We start from the raw sequence: 24,023 nt of genomic DNA on the forward strand, positions 1-24,023 counted from the left end.
CTCCTAGCACACGATGCATGCGACCCTCTCCCTGCATGGCTAATCCCAGCATGACTAGGCGTATAGGCATCGGCCTGAGACGCACCTAGGTCCCTCCCTAACCCGGACCCCTCCAAAATACACTTAGTTTTAGTTAGGTTAGGAAAAAAAACCTCGCTCGCAGCCAGACAGACGCGGGTGGAAACACGGACGAGTTCCATCAGATAACTCTTCGGTGTCTCCAGTCCCAGTGCCTGTATTGAGGTGAATACGTCTTTAAGATTGCTTCCATAGTGGGAGGCAATTAAAAAAAAAAATGAATGATAACAAAATCATCTCCATCCAAAATTTAATTAGGCTACACCACAGGATAGCTAAAGAATCAAAGAATTCGTTACGCTAAGTGAGGACTGTGACGCGTCTCGCGCGGTGGAGGGGGGAGCGACGCCATTTCGAGGTCATTTTGCTGCGTTTCGAGATTTACATCTAGTATAACTTTTGACTTGGTGAAGCTACGACCTTCTTTTGAGTTTCAATCGTCAGTTCTCGTAAAAGTCTATCGATTGCATATATATGTAACAATAGTGCAAAATAGTTGCAGTGAGTATATATGGTGTTAAAATTTAAAATATATAATCAAAAATACATAATGCCGGCCTATACGCGTCAAAAAGCCAAATCCATTAATACGTATTCACGCACAACACACGGCAGTGTCCATGACACAGCTACACCCCAATTATTATTTTTTTTTTTGTAAAGGGAATAGAAATATTCGAGTAAATCAACAAATATTTGTGAATTTGTACATTTACGTAAAAACAACAATCACTACAAAATAATGTTCAAATTCATACCCTTTCATTTATGCTTTGTGTTGTCCCTGTACTTCCAATGGTTAAAGTTGTTTGTAAACCGTTCCCTGATTAGTTTCAGTATTAACGCGCACGTAATAAGCATGATACAACAAAATAAGTTCGAATTATTGAATAATATTTTTTGTTAAATGAAATATAAATTAAAATATAAAATTATGCGCCCATTTTTCGTAATAAATGCTCAGTATTATCTCGAAAATCAAACTTCATATATGAAAAAATAAACATAGCCATGTGTTGTACTAAGTTACAATATTGTTCTTGTAATATTAGAAACTGTTGTTTCTTGGCAAATGGTTTTCAAAGGAATGGAATCTTTTATTAAAGTACAGAACATTTTTTTTCTATGTACGTGGCTACTGCGTGAAGGCGCTTTAGGTCCAGCTGTTGGTCTGTCCATGTTTGCGGTTTGCGCTTCATGGAAGTGATTGCTTTTATCGACGGAAATTATAATTAATACTTAGTAACTACCTTCAGGCGTTGTCAGGCACCATTAACCGCGATGTTTCGGGCGTTTCACAGGGCCGTCGACAGAAACTAAGGGTCCCTGGGCAAATAATTTTGGTTCGGGCCCTTACCCATTACCGTATGAACAGTTTTTCAAACCCCACAATATTTATGTATATGTATTAAATACTGTAAACGTTATCATGACCATAACTGTAAATGTGATCTGCATGGTATGGTTTCCAATTAATTATCAGTAGGCTTGTATTTTCGTTCCAGAAAAAAAAAATCTCGAAACTCAACAGGGTCCCGGGGATACCCCCCCTTTCTCACATTTTTTTCGCCCTCTAGAAGGTCCTGGAAAGGTAAAAGGAAAAGCGACTTTAACTATGTAACAAAATTTCATCTCCTGACAATTCCTAACTCCGTGGTAGGTAGTTCCGTCAAAATTTTAACCCGTTCCTTTACGATGAGGACATGTGACATACAAACGGACGTATGAGCAGTCTGGAACCAACTGTAATTTCCTCAATTTGAGATCTTGGTTGAAAAGAAAATTATTGCCAATAACTTTGAAAATGAATCAATGTGGAAAATAATGGTGCCAAATTATCTGACTTAGACGTAAGTGAAAAATATATTCTCAAGAATAGCGAAAATGGATGTAGAATAAAAACAGGTTTTTTTTAAAAAGTTGGTTTCTAATTGCATGAGTACGTCTACATGACCCAGGGGTCTACGTTAACTTGCAGGTATCGTTCTGAGTTAACGTTTCTTTGAACATGATCTCACAACTGTAATCTTGGTACGTTGACAAATCCTCCAAAAACTAGTGAATTCCACAGCGGACAAACTCCTCATTCTCCGTGCCTGTTTACATAAGGCCCGCCTAGTTAGGGATGTATCTGTGATCGTGTCGCGGGACGTAAAGAGTGAAGCAGGGCCGGTGCAAGGTAAATTGGCGCCCTAGGCGAAAAACCTTAATGCCCCCCCCCCCCCCCCACTCAATCACCCCGGCCGGACACTCCAAAAAAAATTTACCTTGCCTCAAAATACATCACGTAAGCCTAAGATTTTGTCAACAATCAAATGTAAGCAGGCTTGTATTTTTTTTTACTTTTTTTACTTATTACAAATCATAAACAGGTCACCGTGGACTTTAAATAATTACTTATATCAATACAAACATTCCAAACTGTTACAAAAATCAATTTTCATCTAGTTTCAATAATCGTTAAACATATTATATCAGCTGTTGTGTCGTGCTGCGCCGCCCTCAGCTACTTGGAATCCTAGGCGGTTGCCTAGTTCGCCTATATGGACGCGCCGGCCCTGGAGTGAAGCTCACTGGTGTTTCTAGCGCGGTATCACCTCTAAGCGCAAGGCTGTTGACTGGCGCGTAGTCCTCTCGTCGTGCACAGACCCACTATGAGGTTTGAGCGGTAACCATTACATTATGTGGCGAAGAAATTAAGATAAAGGTGTAGTGCAAGTTCGTCGAGTGCAGTTTAAGAATCTCTTCCGGATGTTTCATCCCTAAACATTATTCTGAAACCACACACTTTAGTCTAAAAATACAGTATAAAACATAATACGGAAACATCCGCCATCAACGTATTCTTAAATGATTTTTGTAAACAGACACCACTCGGTTTTCAAATCGCGTGTTTTTTTTTTCTGAAGCTCTTCACACCGTATGTGTGCCCAGGTAGGCAGAGACCTTAACGATGGATCACAGAACTCGGAAGACAGAATCCCGATGTAGCTTTCTTTTATTTCTCGAAGAACCAATTATTAGGAACTACGAAGAACTCGTCGTTTATTTCAGGTGCATGTTTCGTTTGAAAGTCCGCAGCAGGGCCGGATTTAGGGGAGGGCAACCGGGGCGAAAGCCCCGGGGCTTCCACAAACGGAGGGCCCCCACAAACGGAGGGCCCCCACAATAGAGACTTCGGAAAAAAAATCTTTCAAATTCCGACAAGTAAACACTAGTAAACATATTTTCCTTTGATATTCTTTTTTCGCTGTTTTACCTTTACCTACAGTACTTTGTACATACATGATTATATTATTGTTAAATATTAACAGAAATATTCATTAACACTAAAATTTAATTTCATATAATTCTTGTCTCCGATTATATTTATGTATGTTGTTTAAATACTAAGAGAATCTACTTTATTTCACAATAAATTATTTATTGGAAAACTCTACTGGAAAAAAAGTTGTTCATTTTATTTGGAAAATAATTTGGGGCCAGGGGGCCTCCGCTCCTCTGTTGCCCCGAGGCCTCCAGACCTCTAAATTCGGCCCTGGTCCGTAGACTTAACTGTCGTGTGTGACCGTGACTGGACAGCAGCGGGGAGCCGGAAACAAGATGGCCGCACCGGAACCGGGTCCCCCGAGGTGCGGGTCCAGCGTGTCGCCCCCAGCGCTCCCTCGCTCTGCGGCGGCGAAGAGAACCACAAGCCCCTCTTCTGCACGGGCAGTGGCGGCCCTGGGCCATTTCATTTTAGGGGTGCATAATACAGTATGTCCAAAAAATAATGTCCCAATTAAAGTTTTTTTTAGTATCAACAAAGGCTCAGGGAAGTGACCATGGGGCAGTGGCAGCGTAACTGGGAAGCTAGTGAAAAAGGTAGACATACCTATGAGATCTTCCCAAAGGTACAAGATCGACTTCAGTGCAAGCATATAGAACTGACGCGAGCCACGGTTCAACTTCTTTCTGGGCATGGTAACTTCAAGGCCAAACTACACCAATTTGGTCTAGCAGAGAATCCTCTGTGTGGGTACTGCCACACAGTGGATGATGTCAATCATGTACTGCATAATTGTGAAAAAGTCGAGGATTTTCGCGAACAGCTGAAGTTCCACCTGGGTCTGATTGGGTGTGACTACGACCTTGCAAATGTGGTGGTGTGGAGGGAGAGTTGGATTCTCTTCCGTGAATTTGCTTGGAGAGTCATAGCGAGACTGCAAGTGGCTGACGAGATCGGGCCACTGGCTCCGTGAGCAGTTCTCCCCTTGCAGCTGCTAGCGGGGTAGTGTTCAACCACTACTGAGATACTTGGCATATGTACTCCTGGATTAAGGCACGCACCAGGAGCAATTGACTGACTACTGGTAAGTCAGGGGCCCCAATGGGGGACCTGGCCCCAGTGAACAGTCCCCTATTATGGAAATACCTGGATTGACTGATGGGTAGCAGTGTGCTGAAGCATGTCCGGCAATATGTATATAATGGGCATATAATGGATATATAATCAATATAAAGGACATATAATAGACATATAAAGGACATATAATCAATATATAATGGATATATAATGGACATATAGTGGAATGTATATATATATCTCATGGTGATTGGTTTTGCTGGACTGTGGAAGCACCTGACTTGAACCCTTACCCGGATGTGGCTCCACCTGGGGATTTCAGTCTCCAGGTTCCTGTGAAGCCACTCTTCTAGTCCAGCGGGTGCTGTAGTGGTGGAGGGGACATGTTTTCTGGATCTGGTAGCTTCAGAAGGCGGAGCTCTGGACTATACAGATCTGCAAGCAGACTCCCAATCTACCCTTAAAGGGCGCACATTTGGGAGGGGCGTAAGGAGGGTGCGTTGGCCTTCGGGCCTCCGAAAACATGTAAGCTTTGTAGAGTTTTGATTCAAGGTCACAAAGAGTAACTCAAACAGTTTCAGATAAGCTCACACGTTGTTGTTGTCTCGCTTGCAGCACTACCTACGCAAAATGGTGACTCCTGTGCGTAATTTCCCATATTAGTACAGGGTGAACCTGTAAACTTTATCTGGCAACAGGATGGAACCCCTTCCCATTGGAATCTCTTCGTACGAGAGTGGTTGAACGTCCAAATCCCTGACCGTTGGACTGGTCGTAATGGTCGAGACGACAGAGCTCTTTTTCACTGGCCTCCACCATAACGCCATGAGATTTTTTTCCGTTGGGGCTTTATAAAAGATCGTGTCTACGTTCCGCACTCTACCAAACGATTTGCCAGAGTTGAGAAACAGAATTGAAAAGGCTATTGCTTCCATTTCTCCGGACTTGTTAACCAAAGTGTGGCAAGGATTGGACTTTAAGCTGGATGTCTGCCGTATGCTAAATGTTCACATATTAAACGTTTGTAAAAAAAACTAGGTTAGTTTACCTTCAATTTGATGTGTGTTTTGTTGTAAATAGTCTAAATTAAACTGTTATAATATACCACTGAAACTGTGACATTCTTTTATGGACATCTTGTATTTGGAAAAGGGACTTTTCCAGGGGGCCTGGAGGGTATGGAATGGCCCTCGAGCCTTCGTCCGTAAAATACGGAAAATCAACTTTTCATCTGGAACTTCAGTTTCGACGATGGTTTGGCTATTTCAATTTAAGAAAATTTCTTTAGTCTTTCGTGATAAATTATCTTTCCGGTTAGCGATCTGTGGAAAAGGGCAATGGCCAGTACTTTAAATTACATGCTTTAATTCATCCTTTCGCTTAATGTCCATATTTTTTTAACGAATACTGGACAAAGAAGGAAAATAGAAATGAAATCGGCCGGCGCGGGGTTTCGGCTCGCCCGGCCTTGGGTGTGGGTTCGAGTCCCCACGCAGTAAGCTATGTTCACAAACATGCTTCCGGACTGGCTACCGTAAGTTATTCTTTAAGTCTCTTTCGTTAAGAGGGGGATGGCAACCGAAATAAACCATCGTGGTTTCAACCATAACAAATTTTTACGATTAACTTTTTAAATTAGGCTTAGTTAAAGATAATTATATAATTTAATGGCATTCCCGAAGTTAATAGTAAATAAAAACTTTATATAGTTTCCCATGTAAAGTCATTAATATTATTTTTTTAAGAATGACTACTGATGTAATAATTACTGTCAATAGACAGTTGTGAGCCCTGCGTTAAATAAGGTAAATTTTTAAAATTATCATTTCAAAAATTAATCCTGGGATAAAAAAAATTGCTGAAAACTTTATGGCGTCGCTCGTTTCCATAATCTCGCTGTTAAGCATGTCATTCATCATACAAGTTTAATACGTCGATGTGACCGTTGAGTCGGGTTAGTTGGTTCGGAGAGCGCTATAATCTCTGGAGATCTGCTCACTTGTTTCAGGTCCTCTTTCATCTGCAAACGATAAGGCCTTTTCTGCAATGGCATGCAGACGGAGACGGATCCGTACGGATTAGCTCGGCAATGCTGAGCTCTTCAGTTCACGTTGCTCCGCGTGACCAATAGAAGCCGAGTACTTGGCTGCGGTGGTAACCATGTTTGTTTGTGTTCTAAATACGTTAAAAATTGTTTCAAGTACAAGAATATCAAGAGTTCAATTATTACCTTGTTGTTTATTTTTATTATGTATGTAATTTATGCCCTTATTATGATCTGGGAGCACAATATATTATTTATTGAATAATGTTTCATGATCTTGAGTATAAATGTCATTGGTTGTCATTCGTTAAGTTCCCGTGCATTGCGGAAGCAGCAGATGTGAAAGTGTACTGTCCCGGGAGATCCGTCTGATTACGTGTCATTGTAGACGCCTTCGCTATAGGCAACGGGAAACTTAGGAGTAACGCAGGTTGCAGCAACCCAGGACCCCATGGCTTCAAGTTGAAACAAGAAATTGTTTTGACGTGACGACCGTCTAATAAATCAATGAACGCCGGCTGCACGCACGGAAGTGTCCCGTTACACTCATTGTTTCGTTACGCTGTGTCCCGTAACGCTTATAGTTCCGTTACGCTGTGTCCCGTTACGCTTATTGTTCCGTTACGCTGTGTTCCGTTACGTTCATTGTACGCTTGCGCCGCACCGACAGAAGTGAATACTTAAAACTTTGTTTATAAATGTGTAATATGAAATAATTTCTACGTCAAATGTACGTAAGAAAATGAATCTGATTACTAGTATAATTTCAAGTATTTATTCTTTTATTATTAAAAAAGGTAGCATCTGTCGGCGAGTGCAGTAATAATAGGTTGTTAGATATTTGATTATAGTTTATTTATATGAAAACTTGTTCATAATAATATTTAAACTTTATAGCTAAACGCCATTTTTTAAAATTTATTACAAGTCATCTACACGTGAACTGTTTCGTCGACTGTTTATAAAGTGAAGTGAAAAGTTTATGTGGTTTTCATTGCTTATTACAACAACAATTTCGGCAATAAAGGTTAATTATTCTTGCATTTTAAAAATCTGATTACTAGTAGGTATAATTTCAAGTATTTATTCTTTTATTATTAAAATTAAAATGATTCAATTTTATTCATAAAAGGATGCAATCATTTCATCAATGTTTTGTTATGACGTCACGTTAAACTATCGTCCGTAAACCGACTTAACAAACAATTTTTTTTTAACTATTTTTTTGGGGGGGATTGGGGGAGGGGGGGTTGAAAAGAGGTGGTTACGTGGTTTTTTTTTATTAAGGAACATTCACTTGTTGAAAATATTTATTGGCGATTTCATAATTACTAGAGTTTTTGCAGCGCCAGAGAGAATCCCGTAGGACGACATTGGCGTGTTGCAACGTCATACAAGACCATGACCAAACACATAGATGGGTGTTGGTTTTTTTTTTACTGATTTGCGTGATGCATAAAGCTGTAATTCCACATAAGTTATTACGTTCAATGAAAAAAATAACTGTGCTTTTTTTTTTCAAATAATTAGTCTAAAGAAAGTTTTACTCAGAATTTATTAAATAACCAGGGGTGGCCATGTATGCATTACTACATGGATACTGCGTAAAGCAGGATTGTAATATCTATGTATATTGTGTAGCAGTGACGGTATTTAATAATGGAAATTTTAGTTCATTATTATTAACCATTATTAGGCGTGATTAAAACCATTTCCGCAATTTTTTGGGTGTAGCCATGCAGCGGTGGTAAGTTAGAAAATTTCTTCAACTTCGTCGCAGTGTGCCATCTCCCAACAGTTACTAAAGCTGGGTTTTGAAAAAAATAATTTTAGGTTAGTACATAGCAGGTCTTGCACACGATTGTGCAAAGTTAGTTCACAGTAAAATTTCTATTAGTTAATTTATGACAATGCAACTTCATGATGATTCTAACAGTTTGTTAATGTTAGTAAATAAGTATTTGAAGTATGATTCTAACAATACAACTAACCAGTATGTTGTAAGCTCTATTTTATAACCCATAAATAAATAAATAAATAAATATATATATATATATATATATATATATATATATATATAGTTATTTTAAGTTACGTAAAAAAATTCTGTGGACAAAATTTAAGAACATCAAAACATTTTCTAGTACTTTTATGTACATGTATCGCTAGTCACCCAAATAATGTTGATGATTTATTTTTTTAAAAAAGAATTACCTGAAAAATGTCATATTTTGACAACTTCTTGCCTCCGTATGTAGATAAAAATATAAACAGTTTCCCAACCCCGCCAAAATACCACCCTACTCTGGTCTGATTGGTTGTTGCGCCTTGATTCCGAGAGAGAAATAAAATGTATTAATTTCCCTCCTATAACTACAACCTCTCTCCCATTAACACAACCTAGCTATATGTAGTGTTGAATCAGTAGGTTCGAAAACTTGGTCACATCTTGTGCACACAGCCCATTATCTAGTTAACTGTTTTTTTTTATTTTTTTATTGATCGTGAATCCGCCTTAAGCGGAAGGGATAAGAACTGAAAGACACCAATCTTGGTTTTTTTATCGTTCAAATTTTCAAATTTTGGTTTCGTAAACACATAGTATATAATTTAGTGAAGTTCCTGAAGTTAATAGCGACTAGCTGCCACAAATAGTTTCCCCTGTGATGGCACTGAATTAATTTTTTGAAATGATTACAACTGTGGTAATGCTGTCACTAGCCACCATGATATGGTGTTTATAAATCTCTAAATGTGTGATCTCTGCAATAACGAATGCCAATTTTCAATATTAAACACTAAAAACATAGTGGTGGCAAAAAAACTGTTGAAACCAATATGGCATCTTTCGGTGCCTCTATCTCCACCTTAACTATATGAGCGGACCCACTGTTCTCGATAGCGCGGGGGTTGGCGTGGCTTGGGCAAGGAAGTGGGTCGGCACTATCGATTGTTGGCGGCGGGCGCTTTCCGGCGGTTCCTTCCCGCTCGGGCTGCGACTAAGATCGTGAGGAACCGCGCATGGGCGCCAGTCCGCGTGCGGGCGTCAACAGGCGCCCAGGCAACAAAGACACTAGAAGCCAAAACCGGACAGCTCCATGCCATCGACACAGGCAAGCGTGTGACAATTAGACAATTACCTAGTCCAGTGGTTCTGGGGGGCTGCACCGGTAGCCTGGACATGTGTATTACTTCAGAAGTCGTTATCCAGTGCATATTTTACCCTTCTGGGGGGAGACACGTGCCCCCGTGTGCCCCCTCCCCCTTTTTCTAAATCCGCTAAGGCCGCCAAGGCCGCCATTTTGAAATTTTTTTCAAGGTCCAACTGCCGTGAGCGCTGTAAGAACTGTCAATCACAACATGAGGGATAACCATCAGTACCAACCTTTATGTATGGTTACTCTGCCTTCTCAAAATATGAAGCTGAATTTGGCGTCCCGGTTTTTCTGATGTTTGTTGATGCACCGAGATTGTGCAATCAAAAGGACTTCAAAATCAAAACTTCCAATTTTCCATGTGTATGACCTACAGACTTGAAAACTAATAATTATTTTCATTTCTTGTGCCTTATTTTATTTTGGATCCTTTGAGATCTAGATTCGGATTCGAGATGTACATTCGAAGTACTCTTTGGGATTCGAATTCAAGATTCGAATTCGAGAAAATTAGGATTGAACGCATCGCTAACTTTTTCAACGGGAGGAGTTTCACCACAAGATTCGTAGGAATGCAGTATCTTTCAGGCTAGGCCTCGCACGCCGAGCTGGTATTCTCATTTTCTCTTCACTACCAACTAAGTTATTTTCCTGTGACATTATTCCGATAGTTCTCTTGCATTTGTCGTAGGGTCGCATGTTTCTTCACCAGATACTAACTAAACGTTCTTTATCGAACCGTTAAAATGTCACGCAAGTGATCACGATTACGAACACTTGCGAGACATTTTTTTTCCGCTATTAGATCATATTTAGTAAACATAATTTGAGAAAATTCAAGGCAAGAATAATTATGGACCAAAATTTACAGGAAAGCCACCAAACAGTTATGGAAATAAAATGAAATAACCAACATGTTGCGTGGGGTGTATTTGTGTCAGTTCGACGCTCACTAGAATTTCTAGCGTGGTATCGCCTCTAAGCACAAGGCTCTGCCAGTTTGTCGCTGGCACCGTCCAGCCAAAAAGTACGGATCCAAGGAGATACACCCCCTTTTTTTTTCTCCATCTTAGGTACATTTCTAAAAACCAAATCTCGGTAGATTTCGCTGATGGGCAAAGTCTGACCAAGAGAATATATGAGGAAATATTTTTGATGTGTAACATGCTGCATTTGGTAGCAGGGATTTCGTGAATGCGACGGAAGTCGAGGAACGAAAATATGTAACAACCACGGTGCTGTCATCTTTGGCGAATGGCGCGAAACAAAGTTCACAAAGCCAAATGTAAACTTTATATTATTAACTATTTGATGAATTTCAACAAGATGGAAAGTGTTTTAATAATATCCCTTGTCGAAAATCAGGTCCAAAGCTGGGGTTTAATATTTTTTAAGTCTTTTTCGCTTTTATTGTAGCCGTTTCATTGTAGAGTTAAAAAATTCGGTCTGCAAATAGAATGATTTGATATTCTACGTATCTGCACCAACAGCGAATTATAGCGGAGGGTGCGAGAACTACGTTTGATTCACGTCAAGAAATTTAGTTGAAAACACAATTTGCGTATATTTATCACGCTCAGCATTATTTTAAAGAATTCTAAGTTAAATTTCGTGTACGTGTTTCGTATTTATATAAGTGAGAAGACGTGGTTTCGCTCGTTAACGAGGTTTTATGTTACACATATCTGGCGAAATCTAAAATAAAAGCTTTTTTTTTAACAGAGAAATAAAAAAATTAAAAGAAATTGCATATGTATTAAGTTACTATACTTCCTAGAGTATAACCATGATTATTTTGTCTGAAACAATTTTTGATTTGACTATCACTTACTGCAATGGGTTCAATGGGTTACTTGTGGTTAAAATGTACATTGGCCATTTCTGTTCCAGCGAAAGAAATTGCGAACTTTGAAATATGCCTGCACCTGTTCGCCGAGCCGAAATTAATAATTTTTTCCCTAGTTGCTACTTGCACACTGGCTAAAATGAAAATTTAATTGAGGAAAAACCTTAATTTTCCAAACACAACCCCCCCTCCCCCTCGTCTGCCACGAGCTTCAGGGTTGTTCAGTGTCCGTCACTGCCTGCCAACGTACAGCTCGCGGTAATCCCCGGAGAAGTGGGTCTTCAATCCCCCCCCCCCCACACCTCCTCGACATATCCGCACATCTGCCCTATAAGGCTTCTCCGCCTACGTACGTCTTCGGGAGAAGGTTGCGAAACGTCCTGCCGCTCCATACGGGATATTTTTGTACTATTTCGTAATTTCCTTTACAGATTGAGTACCAAACCATTATTTATCATGTGATATATATATATATATATATATATATATATAATCACGTGTGTAAAAATTAACAGTAGATTAATGTGATGAGTCCTGGAGAGGCAAATTTTTTATTAACGCCCATTTCTAAAATCTTGCTTAGAAAATATATATACACATATTCAAAATGGCCGCGTCGCACGCTTGAAGTGTGCTGCTCGCGGGTATTTTCTGAGCAAACGGTGAAAGAGATGTTTCTAGTGGAAAACATTGTAAAATTGTAATAATTTATATTTGACTCTTAAATTGCGCTTTTATTTTAAATTTTTTTAAAAGAAAGAATATGCTACTAACAGTGGCACAGTGTTGTTTAAGAAACTATATGCCACTCTGTCTTTCGGGTAGCGCAGTCAGTGGACCGAAAATGGCTTGTCTGAAACGTCGGAGGAACGAGTGTGGTTCAAATGACTTGCCCGTTAAATTACTTTCGGCAAAATGGCATTAGGTCTGCTGTCGTGCCGTCGAGACACTTGTCATTCAACATCAACGCAAAAAAAAAAAAAAACAATTGTTGAATAATTTAGAACGCTAACTCTATACTTGACGCGCGTAGGTCTGCTGTGCGCGTAAGACGACCACCCATCCCCCACCCACACAAAAAAAAAGCAAAAAAGAAGGAAAGAAAGAGGTTTAAACGTACCGGGAATAATTTGGTTTGCACGCCGTGTAAAACATACTAGAAACTGAGAAATAAATACCTATATTCGTTGAAAAAAAAATAATTATTGATAATGGGTGAAATCAAAATATTGGTAATATTTTATTCGCCTTTTAAATGACAATTTTCTTAGTCTATAAAAAATTGGTCGGCCCATCCTGCGTCCAGGGCAGACTTCCTCTCTCTCTCTCTCTCTCTCTCTCTCTCTCTCTCACCCCTCTTTTTCCACAATCCACCAGCCATCCCTTTACCAATCACCATAGATTGGTCCCTATCGTACCTTCCCTGCAGCCTGCACCGGGGGTTGTCCCCCAGCCCCCTCTCCCCGGAGCTGGAGCTGACTACAATCCAGCTGGGGGGGGGGGGGGGGTTCGAGCTTCGCTGCCCGCCTACCTCGAGACCACCTTCCGCTATACCATAGAGTCCCTTTCAGACGAGGCGGTGCGGTTAACTCTCAACTAGTTGACTGCCGTGTGAAAACCTGGTTTCAAACCAGGCCACTTGTGTAACCAACATCTCTTCCCCAGCGGGAGGTCAGTGCGATGTTAGAACCCGAGCAAGCAGGAGCACTTCTTGTGCTCTGCTCTCCTGCAAGAAGAGAAGCAAAACAAAAGGAGGAAACGAACACAGCCGAAGAAAAGTGTGGGTTCATCCGGTGTTACAAAACTTCCCTCCAAGCTTCAATCATTTTGATGTTATCGCTGTATTCCTCACACCTCACATCCCATAGCGAGGGACTGCTATAAACCGGTCCACATTGAAACCGACAGGTGGAACGCCTCAGTGGACTCAACTAGACGACTGGTGTGAAGGACGAAGGCCTAGTAATGTCTCTGTGTCGAGTCTACCAGTGGGTGATGTATTAACGGTACAGGTGCTTATTGGCCGGCCGCCAGAGGGTGAAGAGGCTAGGACGGTTCCCAATCATTAGAGTCCGGAAAAATTCGCGAATTCATTTCGTGACAAGATGAAATTCAAACACGTGTACAATTCTGCTGGTCCTGCTATTGGCTCGCAGTTTAACTGGAGTTCTCTGGGCCAATGAGAGACTATCGACCAAAGAAGCATCGAATCACAAGCTACCAGTGGAGACGCCTCACAAGTTAGCACCCAATGAACACGCGTGTCTGCTTGAGAAATGCAGAGGATAGTGGAGGCTATTCTAGAGGTCATTGAATCCGCGAATTTTTCCGGTCTCTGCCAATCATCCGCTACATAGCCACACCCTCGACACCCGTCCGCATCAACTAGTGGAATCAAGTCGCCTCGTCTGAAAGGAGTCCAAGGGCGAGATCCAGGCTCGTATAATTGGCCCGAACGACCTTACACGCAACACGCTCAGATGATGTGTGGTATTTCCGTCTCGCTGCGTCGAGGGCTTTTAAACAATATCCTAATGATTTCATTTGAGGGAAAGTGTCTTTGTTTGGCAAAGCCTTTGTGAAGTACTCTATAAATAAACTTCACAGGTATTCAATTTGTATGATCAAGTTTTTTTTAACGGTTTAATGTTAATGGACTTCAATACAATACAGTTCAATATGACACGACTGTCCCATCGTTGTCAGCCAATTCTGTTCGTATGTGCTGTGATATTTGTTTTCCAACTTATTACTTCCATGGAATTCTCTGTGCTGCATACTAAAAAAACTAAAATACGTAGGCATATCCGAATGAATAAAAAAAAATTAAACTATATAATTTCACGGCTCCGATGAAAGCGAAAAAGACTGGGAAAAAAAATACTAAGCCCCGGTTTTGGACCTGTTTTTCGACAAGGAATATTATAAAAATACTGGCCATCTTGTTAAAATTCATTTAAAAGTTAATACTATACAGTTTTCATTCGTATTTGTGTATTTTAGTTCGCTCAAACCGCCACAGATGGCAGCACCGTGGTTATTACACATTTCCGTTCCTTTTCTTCCGTAGCACTGACGAGATTACGCCCACCAAATGACGTACAGATATATTCCGACCTTGCGGCCGGCATATTCTCAACGTTCCCCTCCCAATATGCGCCCTTGAAGGGTAGTGCGGGAGTATCTTCCTGTTCTGGGGAAGGTATTAGAGCTTCAGAGCCGACCAGAGGCTAGAGCCACCAACCCAGCGTACCAAATGACGTACAGAGAGAGAGCTAAGATGTTACACATAAAAAAAAACGTAAAATACACACAGAAATAACGACCGATTGTTTGCGGGTTACAGACGTTCCACGCCACCTGCGGTATGGTAAAATAACTAGTATCATCGGCATAATATTGGACCAAAAAAGGGGAGGGGTAGGGGCAATAGCCCTTCACGAAATCTAATTTTATATCATTTTGGAGGGTGTACCTATGTTTACTTAAATATTTAAATTAGCTCGTTAAACTTTTCTTTAGTCAAAAAGTTGTATGATGCCATTACAGTTCAGTATTCGACCACGAACTTGTAAGTACTGCAAGGCCAAGCTGTGTGCCTTTTTTGATGTCTTGTACTGCAGCGGCGACCAGAGAAGTCATCGAACTGCAGACCATCGGCAGTTTCGCTGTGTCGCGGGGAGAATTGTAGATCGACTCGTAGCGCCAGGGACCTAAGTCCGTGTGTTCAGCAATCAATGGTGTTAGCTTGGTAGAACTCATTGCTCCTATCGCTATGTTCCTGAGGTCGGAGACGTTGAAAAAGCTGGCTGAACTAGAGTTTGCAAGGACACGAAATGTGGCACATCTCTATTTTTGTCAATATCTCAGATCCATGATTTTTTTTATGCAAAGAACGAGTGGTAAAAAAAAATTATATATGGTTGAGACACTGGCTTGTTTCAAGAAATCGACCTTTTTTTGTCATATGACTTGCACGAACGTGAAAGTGTTGATAACACCGATGATAATTTTTTTTGTTTTACGGGTTGAATTGTACAGCTGTTGAAAGAAGGCCAGAAGCCACCCGCAGGTCAGTGAAGCTCTACTCCTGGACGCTTGCAGACTGTGTTCCAACCAGCCGGCGATAACACTTGAACTGCGGTGCCTCTGGCTGACCCCTGGCTCGCCCCGCATATGCGCCGGGCAACTTCTCACTTTCTGAACTTACACTTCTTTGGGCGCGTCATGCAACGAAATTTTCACAGGGTGAAAAAGAGAATACATAAAAATAAAAATTACGTATGTGATTTTAAATCGTATACTTCAGTGATTGATAGTGATTACTCGTCCCTATAATTAAAAATATTTATTTATTGTAAATATAAGTGGTATAAATTGTGTTTGTAATCTTTTCAAGTGAATTTACATAAGTTAGGTTATGTTCCCGTGTGTGTAATTTATTTGCACAATACATTACAAATTATTGCATTATTATTTAATAAATAATATAAATTAATAAATTAGAATAATTTTAGCATTTTTTTATTTTCATTATTTATTTAAATACATTTCGTTTACTTTTCTAAATTAAACAATTATTTTTATAATTTTTTTATATTAATATTGGATGAGTATTTACTTAAATTTTTTAATTATAATTCACCAACCGTATTGATAATACCACTCGAGTCCTTTCATTATTTTATTTCTATTAATTATTTGCATGCAAATTAAAGTTAGGTTTTTACCACACCAAGCAAGTATAATTTCTACCGTGTATACAATAACTAAAGCACCTTTTTTTTTAGTTTCATGTTTATTAGTTGTCTGTGAAAAATTAGGACATTTGCGAGGGGGGGGGGGGGGGGAAGGAAGAAATGCATTTGTTTTATGCAAATGCAAATGTTTTATTGCCTCATATAAAAATGCGATTTCACCAAATGTTATTGTTGGAAATTATAAAATTAGCCTGATTATAATTTAGCAGTAAAGAATATCAAAACTTAATAGGTAAGTATTATATGTATAAAATTTAATTAAAATGGAAAATAAAAAATGTGCTGAATGTTTATTCTAATTTATTAACTTTATGTTTTTATTCAATAATAGCGTAATAATTCATCATTTATAGTGCAAATCAAATATACATACGTGAACATAACCTCACTTCTATAAATACATTTGAAAAAGTTTTTAAAAACACAATCTCTATCACTAATATTCACAATAAAAATGTTTTTAATGATATGGTCTAGTATTCAATACCAATCACTAAAATATAAGGTTCAAAGCCATACATATATATATATATAATTTTTGTTTGTGTGTAGCCATTTTTTATCCTGTAAAATTTCGTTGCACGGTACGCGCGCATCGTAAAAAAAAATTCACTCTCAATCATATTTTCAAAACGCGCCTAGAGATGTATAACTTCAAAGATGTATTTTAAATAAATTATTATTCTTATGTTCTAGCGGAGGGACCCCCAAACCCCAGATGAGAGACCCCGCGGCGGCTGTTGGGGTCACGCGGGCGGGGACACAGTGGCGTGGGCGGGCCAGCTCCGCGGGGAGGTCGCCGGCCCCTGCGCGCACGGAGACGCGTGGTGCGTGGCCCTCGAGGGGTCGTTACCACAACGCCGAAATACCACAACGCCGAACGTACAATAACGCCGAATACCATAACGCCGAATGCCAAATTGACCTCAACGCCGACAGTTAGAAAACTGCTGTGTACCACAACGCCGAAATACAGCAACGCCGAAAAATGTTGCTGCGGGGAGGGGGGGGGGGGGCACAGGAGCAAATTGAAAAACAACCGAACGAATTTGTGTGCTAACCTTACCTAACCTAACCTTTGTGGCAGTCCTGCAATGACATTTTTCGGCGTTAATGTATTTCGGCGTTGTGGTAATTCGGCGTTGTGATACACAGCAGTTTTCTAGCTGTCGGCGTTGTAGTCAATTTGGCATTCGGCGTTATGGTTTTCGGCGTTGTGGTATTTCGGCGTTGTGGTATTTCGGCGTTGTGGTTTTCGGCGTTGTGGTGCGACCCCGCCCTCGAGTGTGGCGGGTGCGGCCATGCGCACAGCCTTACAGCTCGTGAGCTCAGTGAGGCTGTGACTCCGGTCATGCGGAGGCTCTAACGCCTTCCTGATCAAAGTTGGGGGAGCAATCCCTTGACAGCTATGTCTTAATTTTACTTGCTCTGGAATGTTTTAATAAAAATGGATCTCTAAGCCACTCCCATTCTACCCTTAAAGGGCGTACATTTTATATACGCAAAGTGGGTTTTCAATTATATTTCTTGACGTGAATTTTACGTAGTTTCCGCAACCCCCCAATAGAATTCGCTGCCGGAGCAGCTACGTTGACTATCGAATCATTCGATTTGAGGAGCAAAAATTTTAACTGTATAATGAAAAGGCTCCGATAAAAGCGAAAATGACTTGACAAAATACTATACCCCGGATTTGGACCTGATTTTCGACAAGAAATGTTATTAAAATACTTCCCATCTTGTTAAAATTCATAAAACAGATAATACTATAACTTTTCCCTTTGAAATTGTGAATTTAGGTTCATGCGATCCGCCACAGATGGCAAAACCGTGGTTACACATTTCCGTTCCATTCACGAAATTACTCCTACCAAATGCCGTGTCGAGAGCTAAGATGTTACACATAAAAAATAAAAACAAAATGACGTGAGAGACCCAGCCTCAAGGCGACGGGACTTAACACACTTATAATCGGCTCCGAAACACTTGGTAGCCAACTCTGCTCTCGAAAGTTTAGGTCATGTCGCGGTGCTGGGATCGAACCCACGACCCTCGCCGCATGAAGGTGATACGTTAACGATAAAGGTCACCGAAGACCCTCTTCCGTGCACAAGCTGGATTGTTCGTGATGTGTTTACAATTGTGTTCGAAGTGTAGGCCCCATCTATAGCGCATCTAATCCTTAGATTGCCGTGTGTATTTAAATAAGTATTTACTCTCCCCTTCAAATGCACGATTTCTGCCATTAGCGCTGTCCTTGTTTTCGGGGTGCTCTGTTGCCAAATGTACGACATAGAGGGCAATAGTTTCAGACACAACTTTGTAATGTAATGAACAATTTTTTTAATGCATCGGAAAAAATTTGTATTTTGTGAGGTAAAATTTGAAATGAGAATTGTGGAATTACATTTTCCTGGTTTATTTCATAAAGAGCATAATCTGATATATATTATATATATTATATATATATAAGGAGATGCAATTGAAAGACGCCATCTTGGTTTCAACCGTTTTTGTTAATATTTTGTAAATATTATTTAATTTAAAAAATTTCAGATCTTTTCAGCATCGCACATACTTTCCTGGAATACCTTATTAATTATTTATAGTGACTGCATATTACAACTAGTTTCTCCTTATGAAATAATGTTTTCTCTCAGAATGACAACTTTAATAATACTGTCAGTAGACAATATTTTATCGTCTTAGAAAAATCAAGAAATAGTATCAGTTATTAAAAATACATTTAAGCTTACTACGATTAACGATAGTATACAAATAAAACTTTTAAATTTAACAACCCGGGTAGTATCAATCTGAAAACAGTGTTCGCCATTTACTCTGAGTGTACTGCCATCTACGTGTGAAACAGACTTTAGCTTGAGCTTGGAAAGAAAAATATAACACATGAAGTGTGCTATCGCGAGAAGCCATTGGCAATCCTGTAGGAGAACGATGGCGGTTATACTCCCTTTCCTATTCATCCCAAATATAACTTATAACTAAATAACTGGAGCAATATAAAAAATAATATTTAAAAAAAAAAAAAACAATTTATTTTAATTTGTGATTTTACATTTGTAGTGCTACTGTACCATGTACTGGATTTTTTTTACTTTTAAATGTGTTACAGTAATTTTCTCGGTGCATTTTTTTTTAAAGTTAGATTTCAAAGAATTACTACCTAGTGTAGCCGTTACCATAGGGTGACTACCGGAATATTTTAATATAGCTTTTCGTTTCATGATCCATAGACCACAAAATCATTGTCAACTCTCTCTCTCTCTCTCTCTCTCTCTCTCTATATATATATATATATATATATATATATATATATATATATATATATATATATAATCATTTAGTGGGCTCGATAACTGTCGCAATTTTTCTCAAATCACTTCCAAACTAATAACATAAAATCTAGTAGTGGAAAATCACGGTCGAGTTCGTTAATGGGCACTATACAACCAAAGGGGTAGAAATGGAGGTTTTTTTAAAAACCAGAAAACTACCGTAATATTGAGAATATAATATCCATATGAAAGTTTTATAACTCGTAGGAGTAATGCTAAAATATTTTTTTTTCTGGATAAGCTTTTGATATGACCAACCATAACTGCGAGGGGTTGAAGAAACAAGGGTTGAAAGACAAAAAAAACATAACTCTGTCCGTAGGCATAACAACGAATTTGTACAAATTATTTATTAATCTTATAATTATTGTCTAAAACTTTTGTCTGAAAAAATTTGATTTCATGAACCATTGTTGCAAGGAGTTGAAAAAATAACGGTTAAATTAAAAAAAATTACAACTCCCTTAGAAGCTACACCAACAAATACGTTCTAATTGTTTGTAAATCTTATAATTATTAGCTAAATTTTTTAACAATGTTTGATAGTAACAACCATTACTGCAAGGGGTGGAAATAACACTGGTAGAAAGACAAAATGACATTTTTTTATTGATATACTATCAAATCCATTATAATTTATTGTAAAACGCCTAAACTTTATCTAAAACATATGGCTGAAACAATTTTTAATGAAACGAACTATTACTGTAAAACAGGGGTTGAAATTTAAAAAAAAAAGTTTCTTAGCATCAAATTCGTCGGAAATTTTTAGTAGGTAACCATCTTAATGTTAAATTAAACCTTTGTCCAAAAAAAATGTATATATACGTGTATATTAGTAACATTCAAAATATTTTCATGTAAAATCGATCTCTTTTTTTTTTTAATATCAGCGAACATATAGGATGTTATTTAGGCTACATTAAGTTCTTAAAATGTTCCAGGAGATTATAGAAGGTTTCCAAAATATTTCCAATAAAGCCCATATCGCTGCTATCTATTTCTCTCACTTATGAGAGCCTCGTTTCGATCCCAGGCGGGAATATAACTTGGCCCAAGCTGCTGCGGTGTTGATACGTCTTTCAACTCATCACTCTCCCACCCCCAACCACAACCAACCCTTCTCAGACTGGCTTGTAGGTAGCCAACTCTATTTCACGCGCGATTTTCACCATCGAACAAAATAATGTCACGGAAGTTAAGAACCTTATTAAAATACTTCTCAAGCGCCGAAAATTATTTCTTTATCAAATAGTGTTAATTTTACTTGGCAACTCGGGTAAATTTCAATCTGCAATAAATAATTGGGCAGCCCTTTATCTGAACGTAACGTGATCTAGGAAGAAGGGGTGTAAAAGGTGATGGGGAGGCTGACATCAAGAACCTAATATATATATATATATATATATATATATATATATATATATATATATATATATACATATACAGGAAAAGAATGAAATATAAAATAAGATTATTCGTGGTCTGGAAGCGTAGAGTACCCTTACAGATGTATTTTCTATCTAAATCATGAGTATGCCTTTGCGAAAGCAATTTCACCTTAATAGCTGATAGCATTAAGTACAAAATGTCGGTATTGAACTACATTTAAATCGTTTAACTTTTTTTTAGTTAACTTAGTAAGAGTAGGCTATAAAAGTGTGAATATATTTCAAAATCTAATTAACTAAGCGCATAAAAGCGAAACCCCAATTATTATATAAATTTTATTTTTATGCGTTCTCTTCAGGAGAACGAGTCAGCGGAAAAATCAAATTGGGGAATATGGAATGGGAAAGGGGTGGGGGAGTTGGATTTTTCAAGTGACAGCAGAAAATGTTTCTGCAATAATAATGGAATTGCAAAAGTGATTCCAGTGGTCGTTTTGTAGCACAGTAAAATGTGTAGCCACATTCTTTTTCAAGTCAATAGCGACAACTCTGTAACAATTAATAGGCGTAATTGGTATACATCAATAGACTTACTACTCCTTTAGACAAATGATTTTTTATTTTTTTTTCGTTTCGTAGTGATTAATAAACTTGGAGACGTTCAAAGCGCAAGAAACCAGGACAGAGGATTTTTGTAAGAAGCGTGGAAAGTTAATCTGGCGATAAAAATGCAGGCCGCGTCTTCTTCGCGAAATGTGAGGAGGCGAGGGCACGTGGAAGACGCCGTTTATCCATGCGAGCGGCACATTACTGCCGATTAGCGGCCAAGCATGCAGGCGGTCATCCGGCGGTCTGAGGGGCCAGAGTTCTCGCGGCGAACATCCTTTCCCCGGTTGCCTTGCTTCTTTAGCGCGAGCAGTCGTTCTCACAGACCCTCATTTTATACACTTATATGTTTTTAAACTGATAACAGCGATTTACGAAGTATTTATCGAAATACTGTCTTGAGAAAATCGGAACCAAACCGATTAAAAAAAATAAAAAAAAATTGCAACAATGCTTTCGCGAAATTCAATCGGTCTGGCGAAAGAGAGAAAATGTTTGCCAAAAAAAAAAAAGCACTTAGCAAGCATAAATATCATTTTAATTAAAAATACTACTGATTAGGTCCTATATGCCGCATTAAGATCATGAAGACTCAATCCCTTTTTCTTCTGTTACCAAAACGTTTTTTTTTTTTTTTTATCCGTGATTAAAGCTGGACTCGCAATGATCCGTCTCATCTGTCCGCCAACCACATGACATACAGCCAATCAGAATCAGAAGGCCCGAAAAATTCCATGCGTTCGTCCGTCAAAACCTTGTCAGGCTTTAAATTTCGACGGACGAACGAAATTATAACCTCAAAAATGTCTGAAAAGTTTTTCTTTATTTTAAAAGGTTTTTTTAGTTTGTTCGTTTATTATTATTCGTATTATGCTTTTAACTTGCTTATGAACACGTTTTAATTTTGATATTTGAAACAAAAACTGTCTTGAGACACAAAGGTAATTAATAATGCATGGTAACTCGAAAATATATATAATTTTTTTTTACACTTTGCTTTGTGCTTAGTTTACATTATCGTCGAACTGATAATATTTGCAAGTTAAATTTCCTCAAAAATATTATCCTTAATAGTTGCTGGCAGCATCCAAGTATGAAGATATTGTGATGGATCGATGTGAATAACTCGGTTGTCGATGGACGGACTGCGAGTCCAGCTCGACAGGGAAAGAGCTGCCCGGAGGTTTGAGGTTATGTCTTACCTGTACCGGCGAGGAAGCCGAATACGACGACTCCCGCCAGGAGGCAGGCTATCCTGAGGCCCTCCATCGCCCTGCTCCCGCCGGGGAAACTCTGCTTCAGCTATCAACTCCGTGCGCCGTCGCGTCGAATCATGCAAGCCAGCGCAGCAGGGAACGCCGACGACGACGACGAAGACGGCGATGAGAGGTCGTTTCGAGGCGGGGGCTGGTTCGTGTGCTGCCCCCGAAGCGGCCGAGCGACACCGGGACTCGCAGACCCCCTGCCGCAGCGCTCCTGACCCACCATGCAACACGCCGCGCAGGGGAAGAGAGAGGCGCGGAGGCCCCCTCGCGCTGGTTTCCCCGCTCCCCCCTCCTTCGCCATCACACCGCCCTCCTCGGGACCGGGATCGACCGTCGGCGGACACGCACGAACTCTGCCGAGTCTACACCCCCTCTCTCCCTAGCACAACCCTCTGACCCCTCCAGGCGGGCACACTGCGGCGTTCCGCCACGCCAATAAACCCTACCACTAGTTTAGGATTAAGGACATGCGAGATCGCGTGATCAATCATGTTACATAATCAATTCACTCAAATCTGGTGAAGTTTACACACGGAATATTGAGTTTGTTTTACAATAAATCTCTTTCTGCAGTTTACAAAGAAACTGGTAGTATAACTAATAAATGAGGGGAAATAAAAAAAAAACAGAAATTTCACTTCTACCTAAATTGTTTGTTTTAAAATTTAACACATTATGCACGGTGGTGGCACCTTACGGTTATATGTGCCTGCAAGTTATTGCTGCTTGCTGTGATTAAACATTAGAAGCACAAGAAATATTCAGAATGCTGTGGAACAGTTAAGCAATATTATATTGTGCTTTGTAGGAAGGGTAAAGAATTAATTTTTTTCCTCTTACAAGAATCAATGCACTGATTTTTTTTCACCGCTGATTCTGCTCATTCTCTGCTAAATTAAGTAAATAAAACAATCACTCTCACTCTGGCTTGCTTCTTTCTTTCCGGGAGCATAGCCAAATTACATTACTCTTCATGTTAATACTTTAAAATAAATACAGAAGAAAATAAATAAACGGTTGAATGGAAATTATACACTTAAAATTGTTCCTTAATTAGTTTAAATGTTAGGAAAATTTTACTCCTAATAAAAAAATGATAAGTGTGTGTGTGTATATATTTATATACATACATACACATTCACACACAGACAAACACACAAATAAACACACACATAAA

The 24,023-nt window shown here is 39.2% G+C and overlaps 1 protein-coding gene across 1 annotated transcript in view; it reads right to left on the reverse strand.

Moving 5' to 3' along the window:
- Nucleotides 1–23,094, reverse strand: part of LOC134528307 (uncharacterized) — a 70,867-nt gene extending 47,773 nt beyond the window's left edge. The window contains exon 1 of the mRNA XM_063361818.1: nucleotides 22,784–23,094. Within this exon, the coding sequence (XP_063217888.1) occupies nucleotides 22,784–22,850 (67 nt within the window). The 5' untranslated portion in view covers nucleotides 22,851–23,094. The remainder of the gene's footprint in view (nucleotides 1–22,783) is intronic.
- Between the last annotated feature and the right edge of the window lie 929 nt (nucleotides 23,095–24,023).

This window comes from Bacillus rossius, chromosome 1, assembly GCF_032445375.1.
Source record: "Bacillus rossius redtenbacheri isolate Brsri chromosome 1, Brsri_v3, whole genome shotgun sequence".
NCBI lineage: Eukaryota > Metazoa > Arthropoda > Insecta > Phasmatodea > Bacillidae > Bacillus > Bacillus rossius.